Source organism: Rattus rattus, chromosome 1, assembly GCF_011064425.1.
Source record: "Rattus rattus isolate New Zealand chromosome 1, Rrattus_CSIRO_v1, whole genome shotgun sequence".
NCBI classification, from domain to species: Eukaryota; Metazoa; Chordata; class Mammalia; order Rodentia; family Muridae; genus Rattus; species Rattus rattus.
Window position 1 is genome coordinate 39,571,325 of NC_046154.1, and position 22,128 is coordinate 39,593,452.

At 51.3% G+C, this 22,128-nt stretch overlaps 1 protein-coding gene across 1 annotated transcript; it reads left to right on the forward strand.

Annotated features, from left to right (window-relative positions):
• The first annotated feature begins 591 nt into the window (after positions 1–591).
• On the forward strand, positions 592–8,133 carry Tmem275 (transmembrane protein 275). The gene is made up of 2 exons (XM_032888975.1): positions 592–716; positions 7,565–8,133. The coding sequence occupies exon 2, from the start codon at positions 7,600–7,602 to the stop codon at positions 8,131–8,133; it is 534 nt and encodes a 177-aa protein (XP_032744866.1). The 5' UTR covers positions 592–716; positions 7,565–7,599.
• Positions 8,134–22,128: the final 13,995 nt, after the last annotated feature.

The following is a 22,128-nucleotide window of genomic DNA, read 5'->3' on the forward strand; positions in this document are numbered from 1 at the left end:
GGATTTGTGAAGGCATTTATAGATGAATGAAGGGGCAGTGGGCAGAGGAGTCTGCCAGCCACATTATTCTGTGTCTATCCAAGCCTCTCTGCAACAAAATCCAGCCTCAAGCTGCCTCTGGACCTTCCTCTCATGCCTATAGAGGCGTATGGCCACGCCCCTCTCTGGACTCTTGGCTAATTAGGGAAGGGAAAAAAAAAAAAAAAAACCTCGAAGTTTCACCTCTGGGAAAACTCTGCCTGCCCCCTCCGCAGCACCAGGCCCTCCAAGACTGCAGAAATGCTAGAGAATGCAGGTAGGGGCGTCCTGAAAGGAGCTGCACTGTTTCCACACAGGGTGGGAAAAACTACAGCCTAGACAGCGTGGGCGGTGGGGAATTAGTTGCTGGGGTGCTCACAACCCACGAACTCAAAGGAGCGAAGGCGAGAAGGACGTGTGCAAGGCTTCTCAGCTGGAGGCAACGGGTGGGAGCCCGACGAGATTTGCCGCCCACACTGGGAAGGGGCTCCGCCAGCAGCGAGAGGATGCTGTAGACCACAGCCAGGCTCTGCTGTCCCAGCCCGCGCCGCTGCCTCCCACTCACTGCCGATGCTGCCAAGGTCTCCACTGAAGCCGCTGAGACCCGACAAAGAGAAACTGACCGATCATCTCAGCCTGGCGCACCCACCCTCCCGGAGCCCCTACCTAGAGGTCGTTTACTGATCCAGCTCTCCCAGGTGAGGCACGGATCCCGCGCCTTGAGCTGGACCAACCCCTTGAACACTTGGACCCTGGGACTCCCCTCAGGGGTCAGCCGGGTCACAGCAGGGGAGTGTCCACACACTCTCTCAGGCAAGTGAAGTTGCAGAAATTGGGGGAAGGGAATGCTGATAAGTGGGCAAGGACTCTGGAGGGATTGCTGAAGGAAAGGGGGAGATGCTTATCCTGCTCTGAACTCTGAGAGAAAGGAAGGTACCAGACAAGGGGCCTTGAGAAAACAAGTTTAAAAGAAAAAGAGGGATAAGAGAACAGGGGAGAGATTGGCTGGCTGCCTTCGTTCCCCTACTCTACCCTGGTCCCTGCTGCTCTTAACAGTTGAATCTACCCTATAGCTTCCCTTGACTCTCTATGCTTTCTCCAATGCCCAAAGCTGAGAGAAACCGGCAGACAGCAATTCCAAATCTGAGAAACAAGTGAAGCCCAGAAGACAGCCTTCCCTGGCTTCTCTGACCAGTGTTCCCTTTCCATTTGTGTCCCTACTAATCGCAGAGGACTGAGAAGAGACAGGTACCTCAAGTGGGGCCTGCAGTCCTAGACACAGGAAGCCCCATGACTCGGGAACCCTGAACTGAGTGGCACACCATCTACACAGGAAGGTAGAGTTGGGGGAACCAGCTGAGGACTTGGAGACCGGCTCTGGAAAGCCGGTGAGCTCAGCTCCACAGAGCCGAATCCAGAGGGTTACCTGGAGGAATCTGGGCCAGGGGAGCAGCAGATGGTCCAGGAGGGTTTTAACGATGAGAAGAAATAGAGAATGAGCAAGGTCAGTTACAGGACAAGAGAGAAAAAAGGATGGGCTGCGAAGGTCTGTGGCAAGGATTTAAAGGCCCCAAGAGGGGCTGCAGATGTGTGGAGGAGAAGCCTGAGGGTGAGAGGGACCAGGGCCAAGCTTGGGTCCTGAGTTTGTGGCTTTTGTGGGAAAGAAATCTACATAAAGAGGCAGTGTTCCCAGGAAGTGTGGCTCAGGAGGCTTCAAAAGTCAATCCTGAACAGCTTGTCAAGGGGTCCCCGGTGATCCTGATGAATAGAGGCAGGAACATGATGGGACAGAAACCAGACTAGCGTGGTCCTTGTAAGCCATGTATTAAAGAAGGAAAGAGATTGCTAACTCAAACCGTGATTGACTTGGGTTGAAGATGGGACAGGCAGCAGTTCCCAGGGGAGGTACGGTCCACTGAGAGTCTCCCTCAGGCTGGAAGGCAGCCACACAGTGGGCTGGTGATGCCCAGTGGGGTTTCTTCTCATCTCCCAGGCTTAAGAGTTTGGGTAAAGACTTGAGAAGGCAGGAAGCCGGACTTAGACAGGGTTGAGCTTTGCCGGTCAGCACTTTGCAGGACAGAAAGATGAGAAAAGTCACAAAAGTAGCTAACGTAAACTCAGTATGGATCACATGTGGACAGAGAAAAAAATCAGAGACATGAGGACCATGGGGATCAGCTCTGAGGGCTTTACACCATCAAGGAACAGCTACAGCGAGGGACAGTCCTGGAACTGCAGTGGCTTAGGTACAGACTTGGAGGCACAGCCTAGATTTTACACTGGGCCTTGCCATGTATCACCACCAGGTGTGTGAGCTCGGGTAATTAATTTGACCTGACTCTGTATTGCCTTATTTATCTAAAAGGATGGTAATATGTTTACTTTTTAGGATTGCCGTAGGATTAAATGAATTAACATATGTAAAGGGTTTATCTCATTGTCCATTTTCTTTTTCTTTCTTTCCTTTTTCTTTTTCTTTTTTTTTTCAGAGCTGGGGACCGAACCCAGTGCCTTGCGCTTGCTAGGCAAGCGCTCTACCACTGAGCTAAATCCCCAACCCCCATTGTTCATTTTCTAATGCTATAGCAAAACCTAAGACTGGGGAACTTACAGTAACTTACACTATCCTAGAGACTGGGAGGGCCAAGAGAAGGGGGCTGGCTTATATTCCCTATATTTTTTTGAGACAGGGTCTCACTCTACATATAAGGCTGGCTCTGCCTCCTGAATACTGGAATTAAAGGCTTGCGCTACCTTGCCCAGCTCCCAATTACTTTTTAAAAGTGATTGTCCTGGCATTCAGGCCCCACCCCTAAGAGGTCTGATTTCTTGAGTTTGGGAGAGAGGAGCCATACTTGAACCATAACAGCTTGGAACATCACTGGGCACACAGTAGGTGCTATCGTAGAGTCTGTACTGCGATGGAAGCAGGAGGGTAGTGGAAAATAGGATGTTAGGCTTCTCTAAGGTGGGCTGGTCTGGGGTGATGCCAAGGATGATGAAGTCCTGCAGGTCACAATGAGGTCAGGGTAGCTGAAATGTGGTGAGGGAACTGGACAACGGAGAGAAGATGTCGAAGAACTGAGGGAGGAAAGGCCAGGAGGACTGCGGGCTCTGGGCAAGCTAGGACAGGGAGGAGGGATAAGTGGGGCTAGACACCAAGCCTCAGAAGGAGGTGAAGGAAGGACAGCCCCACTCCAGCAGTGTAAAGTCCCCACCAACCATCGCTCCTGTTGCTCCAGGTAGCTGAGTTACTGTCGTGAAGGCAAAGGTGCCCTGGCTAGGAACCAGGAACACATCAGAGAGCATCAGGAAGAATTGAGCAGAAATAGAAGACCCACGGCAGCAGAGCCACTGTTACCTGTATGGGTACAAAGGTTGGTCTAACCAACACAGGGCTGTGACTAATGCAGAGTCCTTTGTCCCTTGGACCAGCTGCTGTGCTAGAATGAGAGCCCGTAGAGACCGTTTAAGTGGGACTCCTACCTCACAGGTAGGTGTGTGACAGGGAAATGGCCCATGAGAGGGTCTGGAGCTGCTTGCTGGCTAGAAGCATGAAGACCACTGTAAGCAGGAGGGCGTCATGGGAACACCTGAATCAGAGCTCCTCACCCCATGACCTCTCCTAGGGACACTGCTCTCAGGCCCCTCACTGACCCTCCATCACCACCAAGCAGGAGGTATCTAGAGACACAGCTGCTAAGCAGAAGCTCATCTGCTTCAGATGGGAATACGTCTGCAGTTCTCCATGCATCAGTGTCCTGGATGTCTGGTCCATGAGTGTGTATGTAGTGAGTAAGGGTGGTGGGCGGCAGCACACTGGGAGATGGGATGACAAAGTCCAGGAATCACACACACTAGAAAGCCCTGCCTTCCAAACATCCTCTTCCTCCTCAAACATTGTTTCTAGGTTGGTGTGTGTGTGTGTGTGTGTGTGTGTGTGTGTGTGTGTGTGTGTGGTGTTTTCATATGTCAAAGGGTGGGGAAACTTCTAGCCATTGATTGGGAAGGGATGATGGTGTCTCTCTAGACCCTGGAGAGGCAGAATCCATTTGGCAAGAGCTGAGAACTGTCAGTGTAATGAATAAGCCCCAGCAGGCAGTGAGTAACAGCAGTGGGGGAGGTTTCCTGAGGGTGGGAGGAGTTAAGGATAGGGTGAGCGTTAGTCCAGGCTTCCAGAGGAAAGGCCTTGCCCAAACTTTAGGAACTAAGAAAAAAAGAAGAGTTCCCACTCAAGGGACAAGGACTTTGACTGAGCAAAAGACTGGTCACACACGGAGGACAAGGGAGCCATCTTTGTCTAAGTCCTGAGGCTTTTACCCAGAGGATCTTACAGCAGGAGCCAGAGCTGGAGGCCTAGCAGTCACTACCAGCCACGCAGTTGCTCTTACTGGACACAGAAGTCTCAGAGCCATGGTCTGAGGCAGGATGGCATAGGGGTTTCAGGCAGAAACTTCCCCCGAAGGAGCTAGCTCTTAGCTCCACCTACTGATGACCACCCCAGGTACTAATGGTTACCTGGGTAATTACAATCAATGGCTGCAGTCTTGGTTTGTTTGTTTGGTTTGGTTGTTTGTTTGTTTGTTTGTTTGTTTTTGAGACAGGGTTTCTCTACTGTAGCCTTGGCTGTCTGGAACTCTGTAGACTAGGCTGGCCTTGAACTCAGAGGTCTGCCTGCTTTTGCTTTCCAAGTGCTGGTATCAAAGGGTATGTATGTGCCACCACCACATGGCTGAGCTACAGGCTTAAAAACATGAGAGAGAGAGAGAGAGAGAGAGAGAGAGAGAGAGAGAGAGAGAGAGAGAGAGAGAGATCTGAGGGACATGATGTTTTCTCTGACCTAAATGCTAATGCACACACGCATGTATGTAAGCACACAGAGAAAGAGAGAAACAGAGAGAGAGACAGAGAGACAGAGACAGAGAGAGACAGAGAGAGACAGAGAGACAGAGAGACTGAGAGAGACAGAACCCAGGTACAACAGTGACTTCTAGGGAATGGCTCAATTCAACCCAAAACAAAGAATTTGCAGAAATGATTAAGTACTGGTCAGTGGGTTTCTTTTATGATTCCCTGTGATGTTTTGATAGGAATTTCTAAACAGGATCCCATTTTTACCTTCACAAACCTCAGGAAGTTAAGCATGGGGCATCAGATTGACAAGAGACCTCAGTTCAGAGATAACAATCACCCATTATGTTTTATGCTCAGACAGCTAAGGTCAAAGTCCTGAGGAGAGGTCCCAGCTGTTTCAAGTCGCCCATCAGCTCAAAGCCCAAACCTGATTACTTCCCATCCCCAAGTTCCTTCCCTGCCTCTTCCCCCAAACTGCTTCTACTCCAGACTTCCAGATAGAGATCACAAGGTCTTCCTGGCCAGAGGCAGGGCAGCAGAGAGAGGGAACTGCTTAGCCAGGATCATGGGTAGCAGTCATCAGTGGTCAGCACCCTGTATGCACTAGAAAAAGCTTGACAGCAGTCTCCCTCCATGATCTTTCTCATTCCAAGCCTCAACTTCTATCTATAGAGGCCTTGGTAACTTGACCTCCTCAGGAGTGTGGAGCAGAAGGATCACAAGTTCAAGGACACCCTAGGCAGCTTAGCAATTTAGCATGAACCTGTTTAAACAAACAAACAAACAAAAAAAGTCTAAGGATCTAGCTCAGACATAGAAGACATGATTTCCGTGCTTGAGGCCTTGGTTTTAATCCCCAGCGTAGGCCTGGTCTAGGCTATCTCCATGGACTAGACAACTTGGAGGAGTCACTAAAGCCAAGATATTTTAGTGCACACGATTCCCTGCTCAGAGCTCTGTGCTCAAGTCCTGGGCTTGAGGGCTTTAACTGGGAAGAAAACACAAAGGGCCAAGAGGATTGACTGCAGCAACGGAAGGAAGGCAAGGGGTCGGGAGGGCTCTACTGGCCCTCACAGGTAAGCACAGCATTAGGCTGTTCTCTCTCTGCAGTGCCATCCATGGAGTTACCCGATTACTCCCCTCTCTACGTAGGACCTTTTTCCGACACAGTTCCACGATCTCTGCGCAGCTCACAGGTCTCAATGACCTCATATTAAAAGTTAGAATTCCCAAATAAAAGGTCATAAATGCTGGAGTTCGGTGGGGGGCTTTGGGGTTGTTTTTGATGATTATGAGACAGTCTAACTATGTAGGCCAGGCTGGCCTAGAAATCACAAAGAACCATCTGCCTCTGCCACTCACGTGTTGGAATCGAAGTGCTGGCAGGTACCCCTGTGTCCTGCTCTTGCTTTGTTTTGTTTGAGAAGTCACCTTCTGACACGGTGACTATGTTGTTGTTGCTTCTGCATAGATCTGGTTTTACCAGACCAATGGTATTCCCAGAACTAGATGCATATAGAGATCTCAAGAAAGGCGTTTTAACATCCATAGATTGGACTTTCATTCTTAATCTGTTTTGTATGTGCATGTGTAACTGAAGGTACATACCTGCTAATCACATGAGTGGAGGTCAGGGGACAATTTTCACTTGGCTCTTTCCAACCCTATTGCTTTAAGCTTTGAGGTGGAGTCTCTCTTGTTTCTGCCTTTGTACTGTGTACCCTAGGCTGGCTGTGCAATGAGCTTCCAGATGGTTCTCCTGTTCCACCTCCCATCTTGCAATAGGGGTGCTGGAATTACAGATGCTGACCCCCACATCTGGCTTTTTACTTGTTTCAGGGACATTTTACTTGCGTTCCAGGAATCAGACTCAGGTCGTCAGCCATGGGCAGCAAGCATTTTTACCTACTGAGCCGTCTCCTCACCCCACCCCCACCCCCCAGCCCCATAGATAAGGCTTCTGAAGCTAGGTCCAACTGCAGGATCCTAGGTGGCAAAATGGAGGGGACCTGGAATTTACTAGAATTACGGTCTAGAAAGGGGTCAGGGGTCCAGATCACGGGGAAATGCCCCCCTCAGTGAAGAGCTGAACATCAGAAGCTTCATCAGGCTCACTGGCCACCCATACCAGAGCTGCTTGTGTGATGTTCAGAAAAGTTAATGTCATTGCCACGTCTACCAGAGCGTAGTATCTGGCAGACAGCAGGTCTCGTAGGTCCTGGGTCTGGCTCTTGGGTAAATTGCTAGACATCTCTGTGCTTCGTTTTCTTCACATGTGCAAGAAGAAACTAGACCAGATTATCCCCAGGCCTCCACCACTTTGTTTAAAACCCCAATGCTGCCTTTTGGTTAGGACTAAGGAATAAGAGAAAGAAACAGTTCATTTAACCAGCGACCTGCACTTTACAACTAGTCTTTTAATTCGGCCTGAGGGCTTCCTGGAGGAGAGGTGTCCGGGTAAGATTAGCGGTGGGGACTCCAGGGACTAGATAGGGGAACACTGCAGATTCTTTCCTTTGGGTGGGTTATTTCCCTGGGCTGTTGAAGATGTCCTGGGCAACTTGCTGACTCTGAACGCAGCCAAAGAAATGAACCCAGGTTGAAGGTTAATAAGCTCCTTCCCCTCTTACTCACACTCTTGCTGTGTGCCTGCAGAACCCTGACTTGTGTGCTGTTCTGGGCAGGCAGCAAGACAGAGCTTGATGCGAGCAGGACGTGGGCGGGCCGATGCCACAAGCAAAGAAGAGCACAGAGACCCTGACCCCAGCGCCCCCGGGCCGTTCCCGAAGCCTTCTGCGGGGCCTGCCGTCGCCTGCTCTATGCTGTGCCTGTGGCTTGTGCGTGCTGCTGGCAGGCCTGAACGTGACACTGGTGGGAGCTTTCTCAACCTTCCTGCCGGGACACAACGTACCGCTGGTGGTGGGGCCCGCGCTGCTCGTGCTGGCGCTTGGCTTCTTTGCTGCCTGCTGCGTGTGCAGCCGCCGGGGCCCAGCTCCCCGCACGCGCTCCTCTGCCACTGCGGGTCAGGGTGGCAGGCGTCCAGGGACTGTGGCACTGGAGATGGAGAGCAGCGAGCGCACGGCGCAGGACACGACGGCGGTGCAGCTCAGTCCAGCCGCCTCGGCTGCATCCTCCAGCCGGTCCAGCCCTGGCCCAGGCCTCTTTGCCCTGGACCCTCCAGCACCTGCAACCGCGGCCCCCTACTTGCCGCGCAATGAAGGGACCCAGGTCAACTTCCCTCGGGACCTAGCTGCCTCCTAGTGGGCCAGGAGAAGCGCATTGGGGTGGGGGATTTGGGGGGATGCTTTAGTGGGTAGAGAAGGTCCAGGACTGAGCAGAAGTGGCCTCATCTGTACCATCTGTAAACTTCCAGTTGGGAGAATGTAGTGATGGGATTGGTTCTCACACTCCAAAGAGAGAAGAGCTTTGACCTCGTGGGCGGGGTCTCTAAGCTCTACTTCATCCTCTTCTCCTCATTGATGAAACTGCACCCCGGATCCTGGAAACCTGTCCCTCCCCCGTGATGTCTGAACACTGTGAAGGAAACTTCATCCAATCTAGAGGATCTAGTTAGGCCTTCGGAGTGGAAAGAGGGATGAAGGTCGAGCTTGCTCTACCAGGCCCTGTGCACTGACAGGCATGCAGCCCTCCTGCCCTTCTTGTTTCGAGTGCAACAAGCCCTTTAGGTTTAATTGGGGGACCAAGGTTCTGACTTCAGGATAAGTTGGCTACAGCACACCCATCCTTTCTGTCTGGCAAAGGTCAGGGGAGCTGAGGCTGGGGTCCTCCGTGGTGAGGAGTCTTTTCAATCCCGAAGGTCTGTGTGTGATTTTCACTACTAGCAACACCCACCTAGCAGCACCCACCGCCATGACTGTGCCACACACCATTCCAGCTGTCGCCTCACTCAATAAAGCCCTTTCTGAGTCAGTACTCTGCGATGTGCAGGTGGCAGAGGGACTGACTGGGAGCCTCTGATGAACACCGGGATCCTGAGGTGGTGGCAGCCTATGGCTAAACACTTCAGCAGCCTGGCCCCAGCCCTCCTTGGAGATCTAGGAGGGATCCCAGGGGAGAGGAGTGTGTGACTGGACAAGATGGTCTCTGAGACCCTGGGAATGTCCGTGGGAGAAGCTGTCAGATGTGTGGCTGGGTGGGGATAGGAGTGACCTGTGTCATTTAAGTAACTATTGACATCGGGCGTGCGAAGGAAAGGATGACTATTGATATCGCGCATGCGTAGGAGAGTATGACGGGTAGCTGTTGAGTGTGCCCAACCCCCAGCACAGGCAGGGAAGAGAGGAGAGCTCCAAGGACCATGCAAAGCTCAGACCTTCTTCAGACCTAGCTAGGCTTGAAGTCTGGGCCCCGCCTGTGATCTGGGCAGGTGGATGAGGGTTCCCAATAGAAATATAAGGAGGGCTCCAGGAAGAAGGTCCAGGGAACAGAAGACTGGGAGAAGATCCTGTGACTCGGAGCCAGTCCCTCTGCGCATTTCAGATACCCAAGCAAGAGCTGACGGTGGCCCATGCTGGCCCACCGTCCCTTGACAGTGATAACTCCTTGGCCAGCCACTCTGGGCTTTATCAGCTCTCTCTTCTCTGTCCACGCGGGGCTCTGCTGTGGACCAGGTAGTTCCCAACAGTCCTGGGGCTCTTCCTTCGTCTGCTGCCTTGTTCTCCTCTCCTGTTGTCTCCGAGGGACCTAAATGAAAGCAAATTTACCAGCAAGTAAATTTGTTCCCACAAGCCAGTAGCCTGGCCTTTGCAGCTCTCACTCAGTACCTGGAATACCTGGCCTCTTCTTGGAACGTCTTGTCACCCCTATTGGGTATGTGTTGGTGTGCATGTGCGTATGCACACATGTGTGTCTGTGGTCATTCCCAGGCTCAAACTCCTCTGAGATAGTGCTCTGCCTTCCCAAACACCAACTGCTTCCTCTTCCTTGAAAGAGGTTCCCATTGATGCAGACTTAGGTGGGATCTGGACCTCCCTTCCCCCAACACCATATGGAGTGACACCCTTATATGCCCTACCATGTTAGCCCTAACCCAAACCCTCTTCCAGCTGACAGATGCCCTGAATTACACCCTTGGGGCTCTTTATCCCACACACAAGAAGATTCCCTGATCTTGTTCCGGAGTTAGCTACTGGAGAGGAGAAATAGACTTCAGATAAAGATTCCCGGAAGTGGAACAACGGATCAAAGATCAGTGGTGTGAGCAGACTTGTGAGAGAGGACAGGATGGGGGCATTGACTCCCTAGAGTCCCTGCTTGCCACCCGCAGCCAAAGATGGTTATTTCTTTCATCTGAACTCACTCCATCTCCTCAGTCACGCAAGTGCCCTGGGGCATACTTTCCAATCAGTCCCAGCATAGCACCTTCGGGTCTCCAGACCTGCCACACAGGGTCTCCTCCCTTTATACAGTGAGAGCTAAGGGACAGACCCACTCACTGTAGTATAGCGGGTGAGACCGTGGAGCAGCCCCGTTCTCTGTGGATAGTGGTGCCAAAGAAGAGCTTTGTATGCAAACCTCTGCAGGCCCTCCCAGCAGGCCTCTGGGAGGCTGTTCCTGTTATGATGAGGATGGGGTCTGCAAGCTCCCTACCTGGAGGAGCTCTTGAGGGCCTGGTAAGGCCTGTAAGGGGCAGAGCAGAGGACTAAGCCCTCTAACCTGATCCCGCGATCCCCAGAGGTGCAGGGCTACAGGAAGAACACAGAGCTGATCCTTCTGAAAGGATAGAGCTCCCCAGGATTTGCCATGAGGAACTCAGGGTGGTCCAGGAGGCCCTGCGTCTCAGAACTAGGCCTGCTGGCCTGAACTAGGGAACCCATGAGGGGTCAGAAACTGGGGTGTCTTCCTTCTAGTCCTACTAGAAGAAATGAGGGTAGCTGCTGAGAGTCAGTTTTTATAAATGAATCCAACAGATAATTCCTGAACCTCACCGTGTGCCCAGCACTGGGATTATACATTCTACCCAGAGAAGCATACAGTAAACAGGACTAGAGAGACGGCCCAACAGGTAGGAGTGCTTGCTGCAGAAGCATGAGGAGGGTTGGGGATTTAGCTCAGTGGTAGAGCGCTTGCCTGGCAACCGCAAGGCCCTGGGTTCGGTCCCCAGCTCCGAAAAAAAGAGGAAAAAAAAAAGAAGCATGAGGAACTGAGACCAGATCCCAGAACCAACGGAAAGAGCTGAGCCCGGCCATGCCTTTGAGTCTATAAACTAACGGGTGTGGAGGGTCAGTGGGGCTGGCTGCCACCCACTGAGCTTCAGAATGAGCTTGAGGTGTCCCGTTCCAAGAGCATGGGCAGAGAGGGACATCTGATGTTCTCTTCTGGCCACTGCACCTGTGCACACATGCATGGGTACCCATGTCCACACATGCACATATCACACACACAGACACACACACACACACACACACACACACACGAACACACGAGACCAGGAAACACCAATAAACGATCCTATGCTGGAAATCACAATAGGAAGATGTGTCTCTGGGACGTGGGGAGTTAGGAAGGTCTTCTCTGAGAGAAGCTGAATTCTGAACAGAGTGACAAGAGACAGCCATGCTAAAGCAGAGCTAGAACACTTTAAGTTCAGAAAACAGTCATTGAAAAAGCCCAGAGGTGAGCATGGACGTGGCCCCTTTGTGTCAAAACAAGAGAGAAGGGCTATAGAGACTGGAAGTCGTGACAGAGTTGTGTGGAGGGGGTTGCTGCTTGACCCAGGGCAAGCTTGGTAAGGACAGGGTGAGACATTAGGATTTTATTCTCTGTGAAATAGGATGCACTGGAGGGCTTTAAGCAGAGAAGTGACATGATCTGGTTTATGATTGGAAAGATTTCCCTGCCTGCTGTGTAGAAAACAGCATCAAAGGGATAGCTGGCAAACAAGGGGAAGGTTAGGGGCTGGGCCTGGGGCTGGGGCTGGAGTAGACACTGTAAGCAGCTACACCATTCTCTGAGGTAAATGGGACAAGTCATCTGCCAGACTTCCTGAGGAAGGAAGAGAAAAGGCTCTAAAAGGAAGTGCTAAAAGTTTGCCTGGAGCATTTATGTATAGATTGCAGGACCGTGTTCCAGGAGCTGTCAGCCCAGCTGAGTCACCATGAAGGGCCTGGGCCCACAGGCCTGGGTTCCAGAGAAGAGGTCCCTGGTATGTAGGCAGAGGAGCCTCGCCTATGGGTAGTGGCATGTGAGAACTGGGAGAGGCAGAGACTTCAAACCTAGTTTAGTCTAACCTGCCAGTCTGGTGGAGAAGGGATCCTAGCATGTTCTGAGCCCCTGCGAACCTTCAGCTGGTGTCAGTGAGTTCCTCTGGGTGCTGTGGCCAGGAGTTAGTGATTAAGAAGAGGAATGAGAACCAGGAAATGGAGATCTTTATTATGCTCTCTCCGATACCTGTCACAGGTAGGTGAACGATAATACCTGTCGAACTGATGAATGAAAGATGTGACAGTCGAGACGTAGATCTCTGTAACAGGGATCATAGATGCCGACTGGACAGGAAGAGAGAAAAGCTCGTGGGTGTGTCCACTGTCTACTTGAAGATTCCTCTGTGTCTGCTCCTCTGTTTGGGTGGTGTGCAGTAATGTAAGAGCACACAGACAACCAAATGGGCTTCCATAACGTACCAGAGGCCCAGGCTTCCCGAAAGCAAGAGGGCCAAGATAAAATAAACACTATTAGAGGCTGCCACCAGAGGGCGCCCCGAGTACACGACAGGGAATTCCAGCCGCCTGAACAATTTTGTCTCTTTTTCTCTTCTGAAGGCCAAAGACCCCAAGGAACTGGTAAGGCAGGGGAGCTGAGGCAGGAGGTTAGTCACCTAAATGTACTAAGTAAATTATGCATTTCTACAACTAGAAACTACTGAGGAAGCCTTGACCAGAAAATAGAATTCATCAAGGTCAAAAAAAAAAAAAAAAAAAAAAATCCCTGAGCCTATCATGAACTGAATCCTAGCCTTAATGATGAACCCTGACCCTGGTCCATACTGAGTCTTGGTCCTTGGTTACAGTGTGAACTTGACCCTGATACACTCTGACTCCTGCTCCTGCTTTGTCAGTATACTGAACCAGGTCTTTATTAGCAACTTCTCTGATCCCTGCCCTTTATTATATATTGAACTAGGACTTAGCCACACATTGAATTTTGATCATGGACACGCGTTAGCTCTTGTTTTGGTTGTAGACTGAGCTCTGGCCCTGGGAACAAGCAGCTCTGACTGTGGTCCATCTACTGAGCCCTGGCTGACAAAATCCCAATCAACTCTGGTCATAGACCTGATTGAACTTTTATCACAATCACACTCATTGATCGCTAAGCCTTGCTCTCCTGATGCTCCACTGACATGAAGATATGCTAAGGACTCCCTTCAGATCTAGCTTCTCTCCCCTAGGAAGTAATGCCCAGCATCACCTCTGTAGGAGATAAAAAGAATGCTAGGCCTCAGAGTTGCCCAGAAGCTTCCGGTCCTTGGGTCTCTGGCAGGACAAGCAGAGAAAGGCTGGTTCCGGGACAGCTGGGTTTTAAAGGAAGCCCGGCACCGGGCTTCCTAAGGTATCACAGTGCTCTGGCGGGTCTAGCTGGGAGGTCAGCCTCGGAGCCTCTTCCACCTGTGCCTACAACAGCCTTGGAACCTTAACCAAATCCCTGCTGCTTCCTGGGCTCCGCCCTGCGCTGCGTGTCACTGAAAATGTGAGACTGCAGTCCCAGTCCGTATAAAGAAGGAATCTCCGGGCTATAATGGAGACCCCAGAACCCACCATGTGCCCTTGCAGGAAGAGAAATCCCGTCATCTGAGAAGCTCTCTTTGGCTGGTCACTTCAGCAAGCAAGAAGGGTGAGGCTTGCCCAAATTCGCCTCGGGTTGGCAGGGTCTATAGCACTTGAGCAGAGACGTGGCCCAGGTCTGTTTCAGGGTCTGATGTGTGTTGGGGACTGTGGGCCCACAAAGGGACACTTCCCGGGGGCAACGGATAGATTTAATTTCTGCCCTTCTCGGAGACTTCCATGGGTGCTCTGCCCCTGCAGGGCCACACCAGTCTCCGCCAGGCACACAGGATTTTGGGTTTACCTAGGGAGGTACTAAGGGCAAGGGTTGGGGCTGAGCCAGGCAAGAGCTGGGGCGGGGGAGGGGGGACAGCTTGAGTCAAAAAACGCTGACGCTGAAGACAATGAGCTCTCCAAGGCTGAGGCAACTCATTTGGTCCCGGCCACGCTTTATTAAATTCTCATAAACCTGTCAGGGGGACAGGCTCGCTTCAGTTTACCTCATTAGCCCGACACAATGACGGTGGGGGGGTGGGGAGGGGTGGCAAGGGGAGGCCAGTGCTCAGTGCTGAGAACCGAGCCAGCCGGGAAGATAATTGAATTAAGTGGCTTTTGTTAATGGTTTTTAAGACTCCGAAGTGTAAATAACATTTAGGGGCTTTCTTTTAATGGGACTGGGGTTTTAGAGACCCAGGGAGCTTAAAGGAGGCCAAGTCTGGTCCCTGCCCTTCTCCCCCAAGCCAGGGGAGCGGACCCTAGGTATGTTGAAGTTAGCCTGGGAAGGGTGCAAGGACATATGGAGCCAAAGGTGAGACCACTTCCTGGTGGGTCTTTGAACAGAGACACAAAGAGGAGGTCATCAGTAAGAGACCATAAGTGCAGGGGGCTGGGTATGATGACCCACTTAGCTCTAGAATGTCACTATGGGCCAGGGCTATCTCTGGGATGTTCCTGACACATGGCCTGTGAGTGTTCAGAGGGTTGACCTCAAGGGTCAGTGTTCACTCCCAGTGAGACTCACTGGGAGTAGAAGATGCTGGCTTCATTGCCTGGGAGGTAGTGAGTTTTCCAGTGCTAGGTGTGTAGGAAGGCTGTGGCCTTGGGTTGCCAGCCTTTGAGTAAGGCAGAGGAAGAAACTGGACTGCAGACTTCTTCTTGAAGGAGTGTGGACTGAACTAAGCAATAAGAGGCACCTGCCAGAGCCAATGAGGCAGCGTAGCAAGGGAAGGAAGCCTGATAGCCAGAGTTTGATCCCCCAAGCCTACGTGATGGGAAGACTCTCACAAGCTGTCCTTTAGACTCCACGTGTGCAGTGTGGCATGTGTGCACACCCCCACACACACACACTAAATAAATTAAAATGCAATAAAAGGAGGACCCCCACATATGGGGTCCACAGTTTGCTAGTGGTAACAGCAATCTGAGGACGCTAGGTGCCTGAGAGCAGGGACATGGACAGAAATTGTTTTAGAATCTATTCCCTGGTCTTCTCAGGCCTTCCTTACTCAGGAAGCTTCAACCTTCCTATACACACATACAGGACCAGTTCTAGCAGTTGGCTAGGCTGAGAGCAAAGAACCCTGGGCTAGGTCCCCAGGGGCTGGAGGCAAGTTGGGGCAGAACTGGCCCTGAGCCAGCGTACAAAGGGTTAAGGCGCTAATCGCCCTGCATGCGACAAAGGGAAGTGGGTTTTCTGATCCAGAAAGGATCAGTCCAGGGGATGCCCCATCAGGCCCTTCAGCGTGAAATTACACCCCAGCGGGGGGCTCTCCCCTCCCCCACATACACTGCCCTCCTGGGCCTGGCACAGGATTAAGGCCTGGAGTCATCAGTTTAATAGATCCTGTCTCCCTTCTTCATTCTTCTGCCCTGAAGCTTCCATCCTGCCTGGGCCTGGACCAGCCTTTCCCCACAGTCTGTCTACCTGACTGTAGTCTGTCTGTTCATCTCTGACTGTGGGTCTAAGCCCTGACCCCACGCACTGTTTCGGTATCTTTATACTCCTGTGTTCCCTTTGAGACAAGGCTGAATTCAAACTCAATGCTCACACCTCCATCGCCGGAGTCCTTATAACCTTCAAGCAGCGACCCAAACGTATATACTTCATTGTCCATCTGCTTGCTGTCTGAATCCACTCTACTGGGAAAGCACATTAGCATCAGGGATCCACCCTGCTTACTGCCGACTTTCCAGCACACGGCATGCATCTGGCCAGTGGAAGAATGGTGCCCCCCAACTATTAGTCCACTGAGCCCACTCCCATTACCTTGAAGGCTGATGTGTTGTCCCTAAACATCCAATGTTGTTTAGGTCTGAAAAGAGAAAGTCTATGCTAGGATGAGGTCATGTTCTCAGAAAGAGATGGGGACTGTCATGTGACCTCTGTCCTAGGCCCCATCACTGAAGATGCCATTACTGAAGCAGGCTCGAGAAGGGACAGACAGACTTGTTTGTCCTTAGCTGCCATCCTTTGAGACTCCTTTGACCTACTTTGTCAAGTCGCTGCTGGGCCTTTGACTTGTACCTCTATGCCCTATTTATATACACACCTGGGAGTACCCAGCACGGGCAGAGATCGTAGAAGGAATCTGGGGGTGATTCTTGTACAGGAAAAAAAAAAGGATTTAGCAAGATGCTTGGAACCTAAGCCTGTCTGAGGCATATGGAGATCACTCTGTCCAACCTACACCCAAGAACCAGAGGCCCAGAAAAAGTCAGGACCTACCCAAGGACATATTGCAAAGTCAGGACAAGGCCAGACAAGAACCAGGCTCACCAGGGGCCTGGACGTTGATTGTCCCTCACATGATATTCCAGTTTAGCTCAACAAGTTTGGGATTGGCTGGACACCAACTGTGAACCAGGACCTGTCCCGAGCCAAGTCCTGCTCATGGAGTTTCACCTGGACAGTAGCCAAGAAGGGCAGGAGAACGAGGGGACACCGTCTCCCACCCACGAGCAGTATTTCCTGGAGCGGGTGATCCAGAGACTCAGTATGTTTGCTTCAGCAGAACCAAAGACACGTGGGAAAGGACGCACTGAGTGCGTGAAACACCATCTGGTACAGTCTTGTGACATGTCCCAAAACAGTGCACATAGACACATTCCACACGGTCCTTGAACTGGACCAGGTCAAGCCCAATAAGAAGACTACTGTGTGTGTAGGTTTCAACTTAGTGTAAAGAACTTCCCTAAAGCAGGAAGTCCAGGAAGGCGGAAGGTGGTTATTGTTTGCTTTAGTTCTAGGCTCCGCCCAACAGTTACTTAGCAACAACCAGGTAGGAACCTGGCTTGCTGTAAAAGGACTGTTTGGCTTCTCTCTCTCTCTCTCTCTCTCTCTCCTCTCTGCGCCCACCCCCCTTCCTCCTTCTCTGTCTTCATCCCTCCTCTCCACACTTTCCCTTCTTTCTCTTTCCTCTCTGTCTTTCTCTGTCCCCTCTTTCTCTGCCTCTACTCCCTTCTCAGCCCCCCTTCTCATGCCCCAAATAAACTTCATTTTATACTAGACCTGTCGTAAAGCTGGTACCTCAGGGGAATGTCTCAGCACGGACCTGCTGAGGCAGCCCCTCCCGCCGCATTACGAAACATCAGTGATCCCCATCCCTTTAGGCGCGTGGTTAGGCATGGGGTATCCTGCCTGGGACTGAGGAGAGCCCGGAAGATGTCTGTCTGAGGATCTGGTTTAGGATTTCCCAAGCTACCAACAGACCTGATCCTCCAGCAGGCAACCCAGCCCCATCTGTCCACCCTCTGGTGGCCGATGTGAGGGAAAATAAGATAAGGACCAAGCCAAGCCACTGCTGGGACAGTTTTGGCCACTTCAGAGTCCCGCCTGCATAGCTTCAGTTTCCAGCCAACCCAGTCCAAGGGACTTCAGTCAGGGCCACAAAGCTGCTCAGTTCCAAGCCAAACTTAAAACAGACACGAAGCCTTTGCCGGGAGCCTCCACTACTGGGGTCGGCTAGTCTTCGTCCGCACAGTCTTTCTCTAGATGGCTCATCGAAGGAGGGCCGTAGGTAAAGGTGAATGAGGGAAACCATTTAGTCCTCGCAGGCCCTTCTCAGTGAGTGCTGGGAAGAGACCCAGGGTTGAGGCCTCTCCTTACAAGAATAGAATCCCTGTCATCTCTCCCTATTGTCATTTATGCACCTCTGCTAGCCTGGATTTTTTTTTTTTTCTGAGGCACTGTGGCTTGCTTCCAGTGCTCTCCTTTCCCTCCCGGTGGCCTAACCCATGCCGCGAAGAGGACCTGGGATGCTCAGGGTGGCCTGAGAAGGACCCAAACTTCCAGGTCTATCGGCCCATTCAGGTAGGGGCAACAACAATAAGCAGCTTTGTGCACACACGCGCGGGATCACATGTACCCACCCACACGCCCCAAACGAGCTCTTTCCATGAACAGCTCTTCAGCTTGCTTGCCAAGGTAAAGGAGCCGCTGGGCGGTCAGCCCCCAGGAGGAAATGCGGCTCCTGTGGCCTTTGTTGTCCCAGACTTGTCTTGGAAGGGATCCCGGGCTGAGGTGGCAGTTTCCCTGCACTGAAGCAGGGTAGATGGCTACACGAGTTTCCTGGCTTGGAAGGGGAGGGTGGGGGGTGGGGTGGGAGCGGAGGGTGGGAGAGGAAACCCAGACTGAGGCTTAGGGTCCTTAGTGCGGGCAGGCAGCTTAATCCCTCATTTCCATGATCAGTTCCCTGGGTTCCCACAAACCAGGGAGGGTGAGAGGAGAACTCCCCACTTTATAGGCGATGAAACAAATTCTCTTTTGATGGATTTTTATTTTATTTTATGGGTGGGTGCTTCTCTCGTATGTATATTTGTGCACTAGGCGTGTATCTAGTTCCTGAAGAAGCCAGAAGAGGGTTTGCATCCCCTGGACCAGGAGCTACAGATGGTTGTAAGCCTCCATGCTGGTGCTGGGAATCAAACCCAGGTCCTCTTAACTGCCGAGCCACCCTTCTGCTCCCCATGAAGCTTCTTCAATGAGCCCCAGACAATCTACTAGAAACAAAATGGCCTCGACACCAGCCACATGTGGGGTTCATTGCAGCTCCAAATCGAGCTCTGGTTCTGACCTCTAATAGAATTGTGACTTGTCCTAAGTCACCTCTGATCCCAGCCTCAGATTGTCTCCTGTGTGTTGTAAACCCTGCATGGTCAGAGGGGTGTGTGTGTGTGTGTGTGTGTGTGTGTGTGTGTGTGTGTACGCACTTCTCATTCACCTGGCTGCTTTAACATCTACCTACAGGGTGATTAGGGTAGCATTTTCTTTTCTTTTTCTTTTTTTTTTCTTTTTTTCCGGAGCTGGGGACCAAACCCAGGGCCTTGCGCTTTCTAGGCAAGCGCTCTACCACTGAGCTAAATCCCCAACCCCTAGGGTAGCATTTTCTGCTCTCCCCGTGAGACTAGATGCAGGGCAGAGTCTGGTTTTGCTTACCAGCATTTATAAGAGTATAACTGCAGTAAGAAACACGAGCAGTTACGGAATGGCAAACATGTGTGTTTAATCTCATTTAAGGATCACGAAGAACCCTAGTGTTGGATTATCACTAGCCCCATTTTACAGATGATGACCTTGAGCCCCATGTGCCTCTGGGTATGGTAGCCTGTAGTGGTTCTTTTCTCCTCATTCTCAGCTGTATGGTAAGGTGTGTGAGTAGGGAGGGAAACCCCAGCTACAAAGTGGAATGAATGAATTTGGGTAACAGAAGCCAAGGGCTTCTAAAACCTTGTGAGTCAGTTCAGAGAGACAGTGATGAGGAGCAACTCCATAATCTGTGAGGCCATTATAAAATAAAGATGCTGGACCTTGTTTTAAAAAATAAGGATTTGGGCTGGGGAGATGGCTCAGCAGTTAAGATTGCTCTTCCAGAGGTCCTGAGTTCAATTCCCAGCAACCACATGGTGGCTCACAGCCATCTGTAATGGAATCTGATGCCCTCTTCTGGTGTGTCTGAAGAGAGCGACAGTACATTCACATACATAAAATAAATAAATAAGTCCTTATTTAAAATAATGATGATTACAACAACGACAATAATAATAATAATAATAATAATAATAATAATAAAGGATTTTAGCCAGGCAGTAGTGGTGCACACCTTTAACCCCAGCACTTGGGAGACAGAGGCAGGAGAATCTCTGTGAGTTCAAGACCAGCCAGGGCTACAAAGAGACACCCTGTCTCAATCAAACAAAATGAAGGAGAGGGGGAGGAGGAGATTGATTGATTGATTGATTGATTGATTGATTGATTGATTGCAGTGTTGGCTACAGTATATGTCTGTCTTCCCAGCGCTTAGGCGGCAGAGACAGGAGGAACTCTATAAATTCAAGACTACATGGTGATCCCAGCCAGGACTACATGAGATCTTATCTAAACAGGTGTGTGTGGTGTGTGTGTGTGTGTGGTGTATGTGTGTATGTGGTGTGTGTGTGTGTATGTGGTGTGTGTGTGTGTGTGTGTGTGTGTGTGTGTGTGTGTGTGTGTGTGTGTGTGTGTGTGGGTGTATGTGTGTGTGTGTGTGTGTATGTGGTGTGTGTGTGTGTGTGTGTGTGTGTGTGTGTGTGTGTGTGTGGAGTGGGGACAGAAGATACCCCAGTGGGTAAGTCATTCAAGCTTGATGACTTTGAGTTCAGTTCCTGGATGTGGTGGGTGGCTCCTGTCTGTAATCCCAGCATTCCTCTGGCAAGACGGAAGAGAGAGACAGGGGGTCAGCCAGAAGCTCACATATGTAGCAGTGGCAGAAACAAGAGACCCTGCCTCAAAAACCGGGTGGGAGAAGAGAAGCAACTCCTGAAAAGGTGCCCCTGGACCTCTACATGTATGCTGTAGCGTGTGTGCGCCCTCAGCCATATACAAACAATGGGCAAAAGAAATCTTAATAGATAATAAATAAATAAGGAGTTCCAAGATGGCCACATCTGAATGTCGTGAGGCCTCTGAGCCCAGGATCCTTTTTGACTCCTCATTGGGGTCCATGAAGCTCACCGTGAGAAGGGAGGCTTCAGTGTGTAAAGGGGCAGCCCCTTGATTGGGTGTGTGGGAGTAGCCGTAGATGTATGAATGGCAACGGGGCTGGTGTAAGACCTCACCCAGGCAGCAGGACAGCATCTTCACACACACACACACACACACACACACACACACACACACACACACACACACACACACACACGGTACAACAATTACCAAGGAACCCTTGGGGCCCAAGCCCCGCTCTAAAGGCCTGTCTAGGAAGGGGCCCTACATCTACCTCTGAGCATACCGTGGGCTGTCTGGATGTGAGTAGAGCTGGAAGAATGCATTTCTGGGGGTGAAGCAGCTATGTGGGAGTGTCTAGATGGCAGACTGCAGGCTGTGGATGATATTTGCAGGGGGTGTATTCATGCATGAATGTGAGACCCAGAGAGTGTGGCTCAATTTGGAAGTCAGGATACCACTGGGCCGGGGTTTAGGATGTATGCGTGTGATTCAAGTGTGTATGAGAATGCACGCAGTCCCTGACTGCTTGCCTATGAGTTGTGAGGGGTTCTCAGGTGAAGGGCTCCACCCCACCCCCACCGCATCCCCCAGGCCTTTGTGGGGCCAAGGTCCCCTTGCAGGCACATTCCTGCTCACCACAGGGTGGGCAGAGCCACAGTGCAACCTGCTAGGCTGCTGGGGTGATCCCAGGCCAGTGGTGTCAGGTTCCCTGTGCCCCAGCCTTCGCTCTTCAGCCCTCTAAGAGCCTTTGTTGGAAGTTCAGACAAACTTGTCAGGGGGGCGGGCAGGAGGCCGCCCTCTAATCGGCTTTACCAGAAGCGAAGGAGAATGAAAGATTAGGGGTGGGGGCTCTAGCCCAGGGCAGCTCTGTGGGAAAGGGATGGAGGAGGGTTCCCTATCCCTAAAAGGGAGCATCTCCAGGCCCTGTCAGCAGGTGTTCCTTCCACCAGAGCTGAGAATGGACTCCTAATCTGAAAGAATGAACACGGGCCAAGCCTTAAGAAAAACTGAAACTCCAGATTACACTTCGAGGAAACCTCCTATTTGCCCATTCATTCATTAATGCTGGGGGTGGGGGGCACTGCTCAGCTTCTGTCTCCTCAGATGCCTTCTTACTCCTTACCTCATCTGAGTCTTCTGTGCAGCAGGCTAGACGTGATTAACAGCTCCCATTCAAGAGAGGAAGCTGAGGGCTAGTTTGCTAGAAAAGCGCCCACAGTAAACAGAAAGTTGTAGTGAGTTTGCCCTGGCTCTGTCACAACCAGCATGTCCTGGAGGTCCTGACCTCAAACTTCTCTATCATTTCATTCAATCACATGTCTCCCATGTTTGTCTCTGTCTTTGCAACCACCAAGGTTAAGAGTATAAATTTCAATGTTAGCTGGGTCCTGGTCTGGTGGTCTTGGGTACCTCAGTTTTTCCATCTATCAGATGGGAGTAATGACAATATTTACCCTACAGAGTTGCATCAGGATTAAGTGGATTGTTTAA

What these genes read in the sequence shown, in the direction of transcription:
- Tmem275 (XM_032888975.1), top strand. Translation starts at nt 7,600, where the DNA reads ATGCCACAAGCAAAGAAGAGCACAGAGACCCTGACCCCAGCGCCCCCG.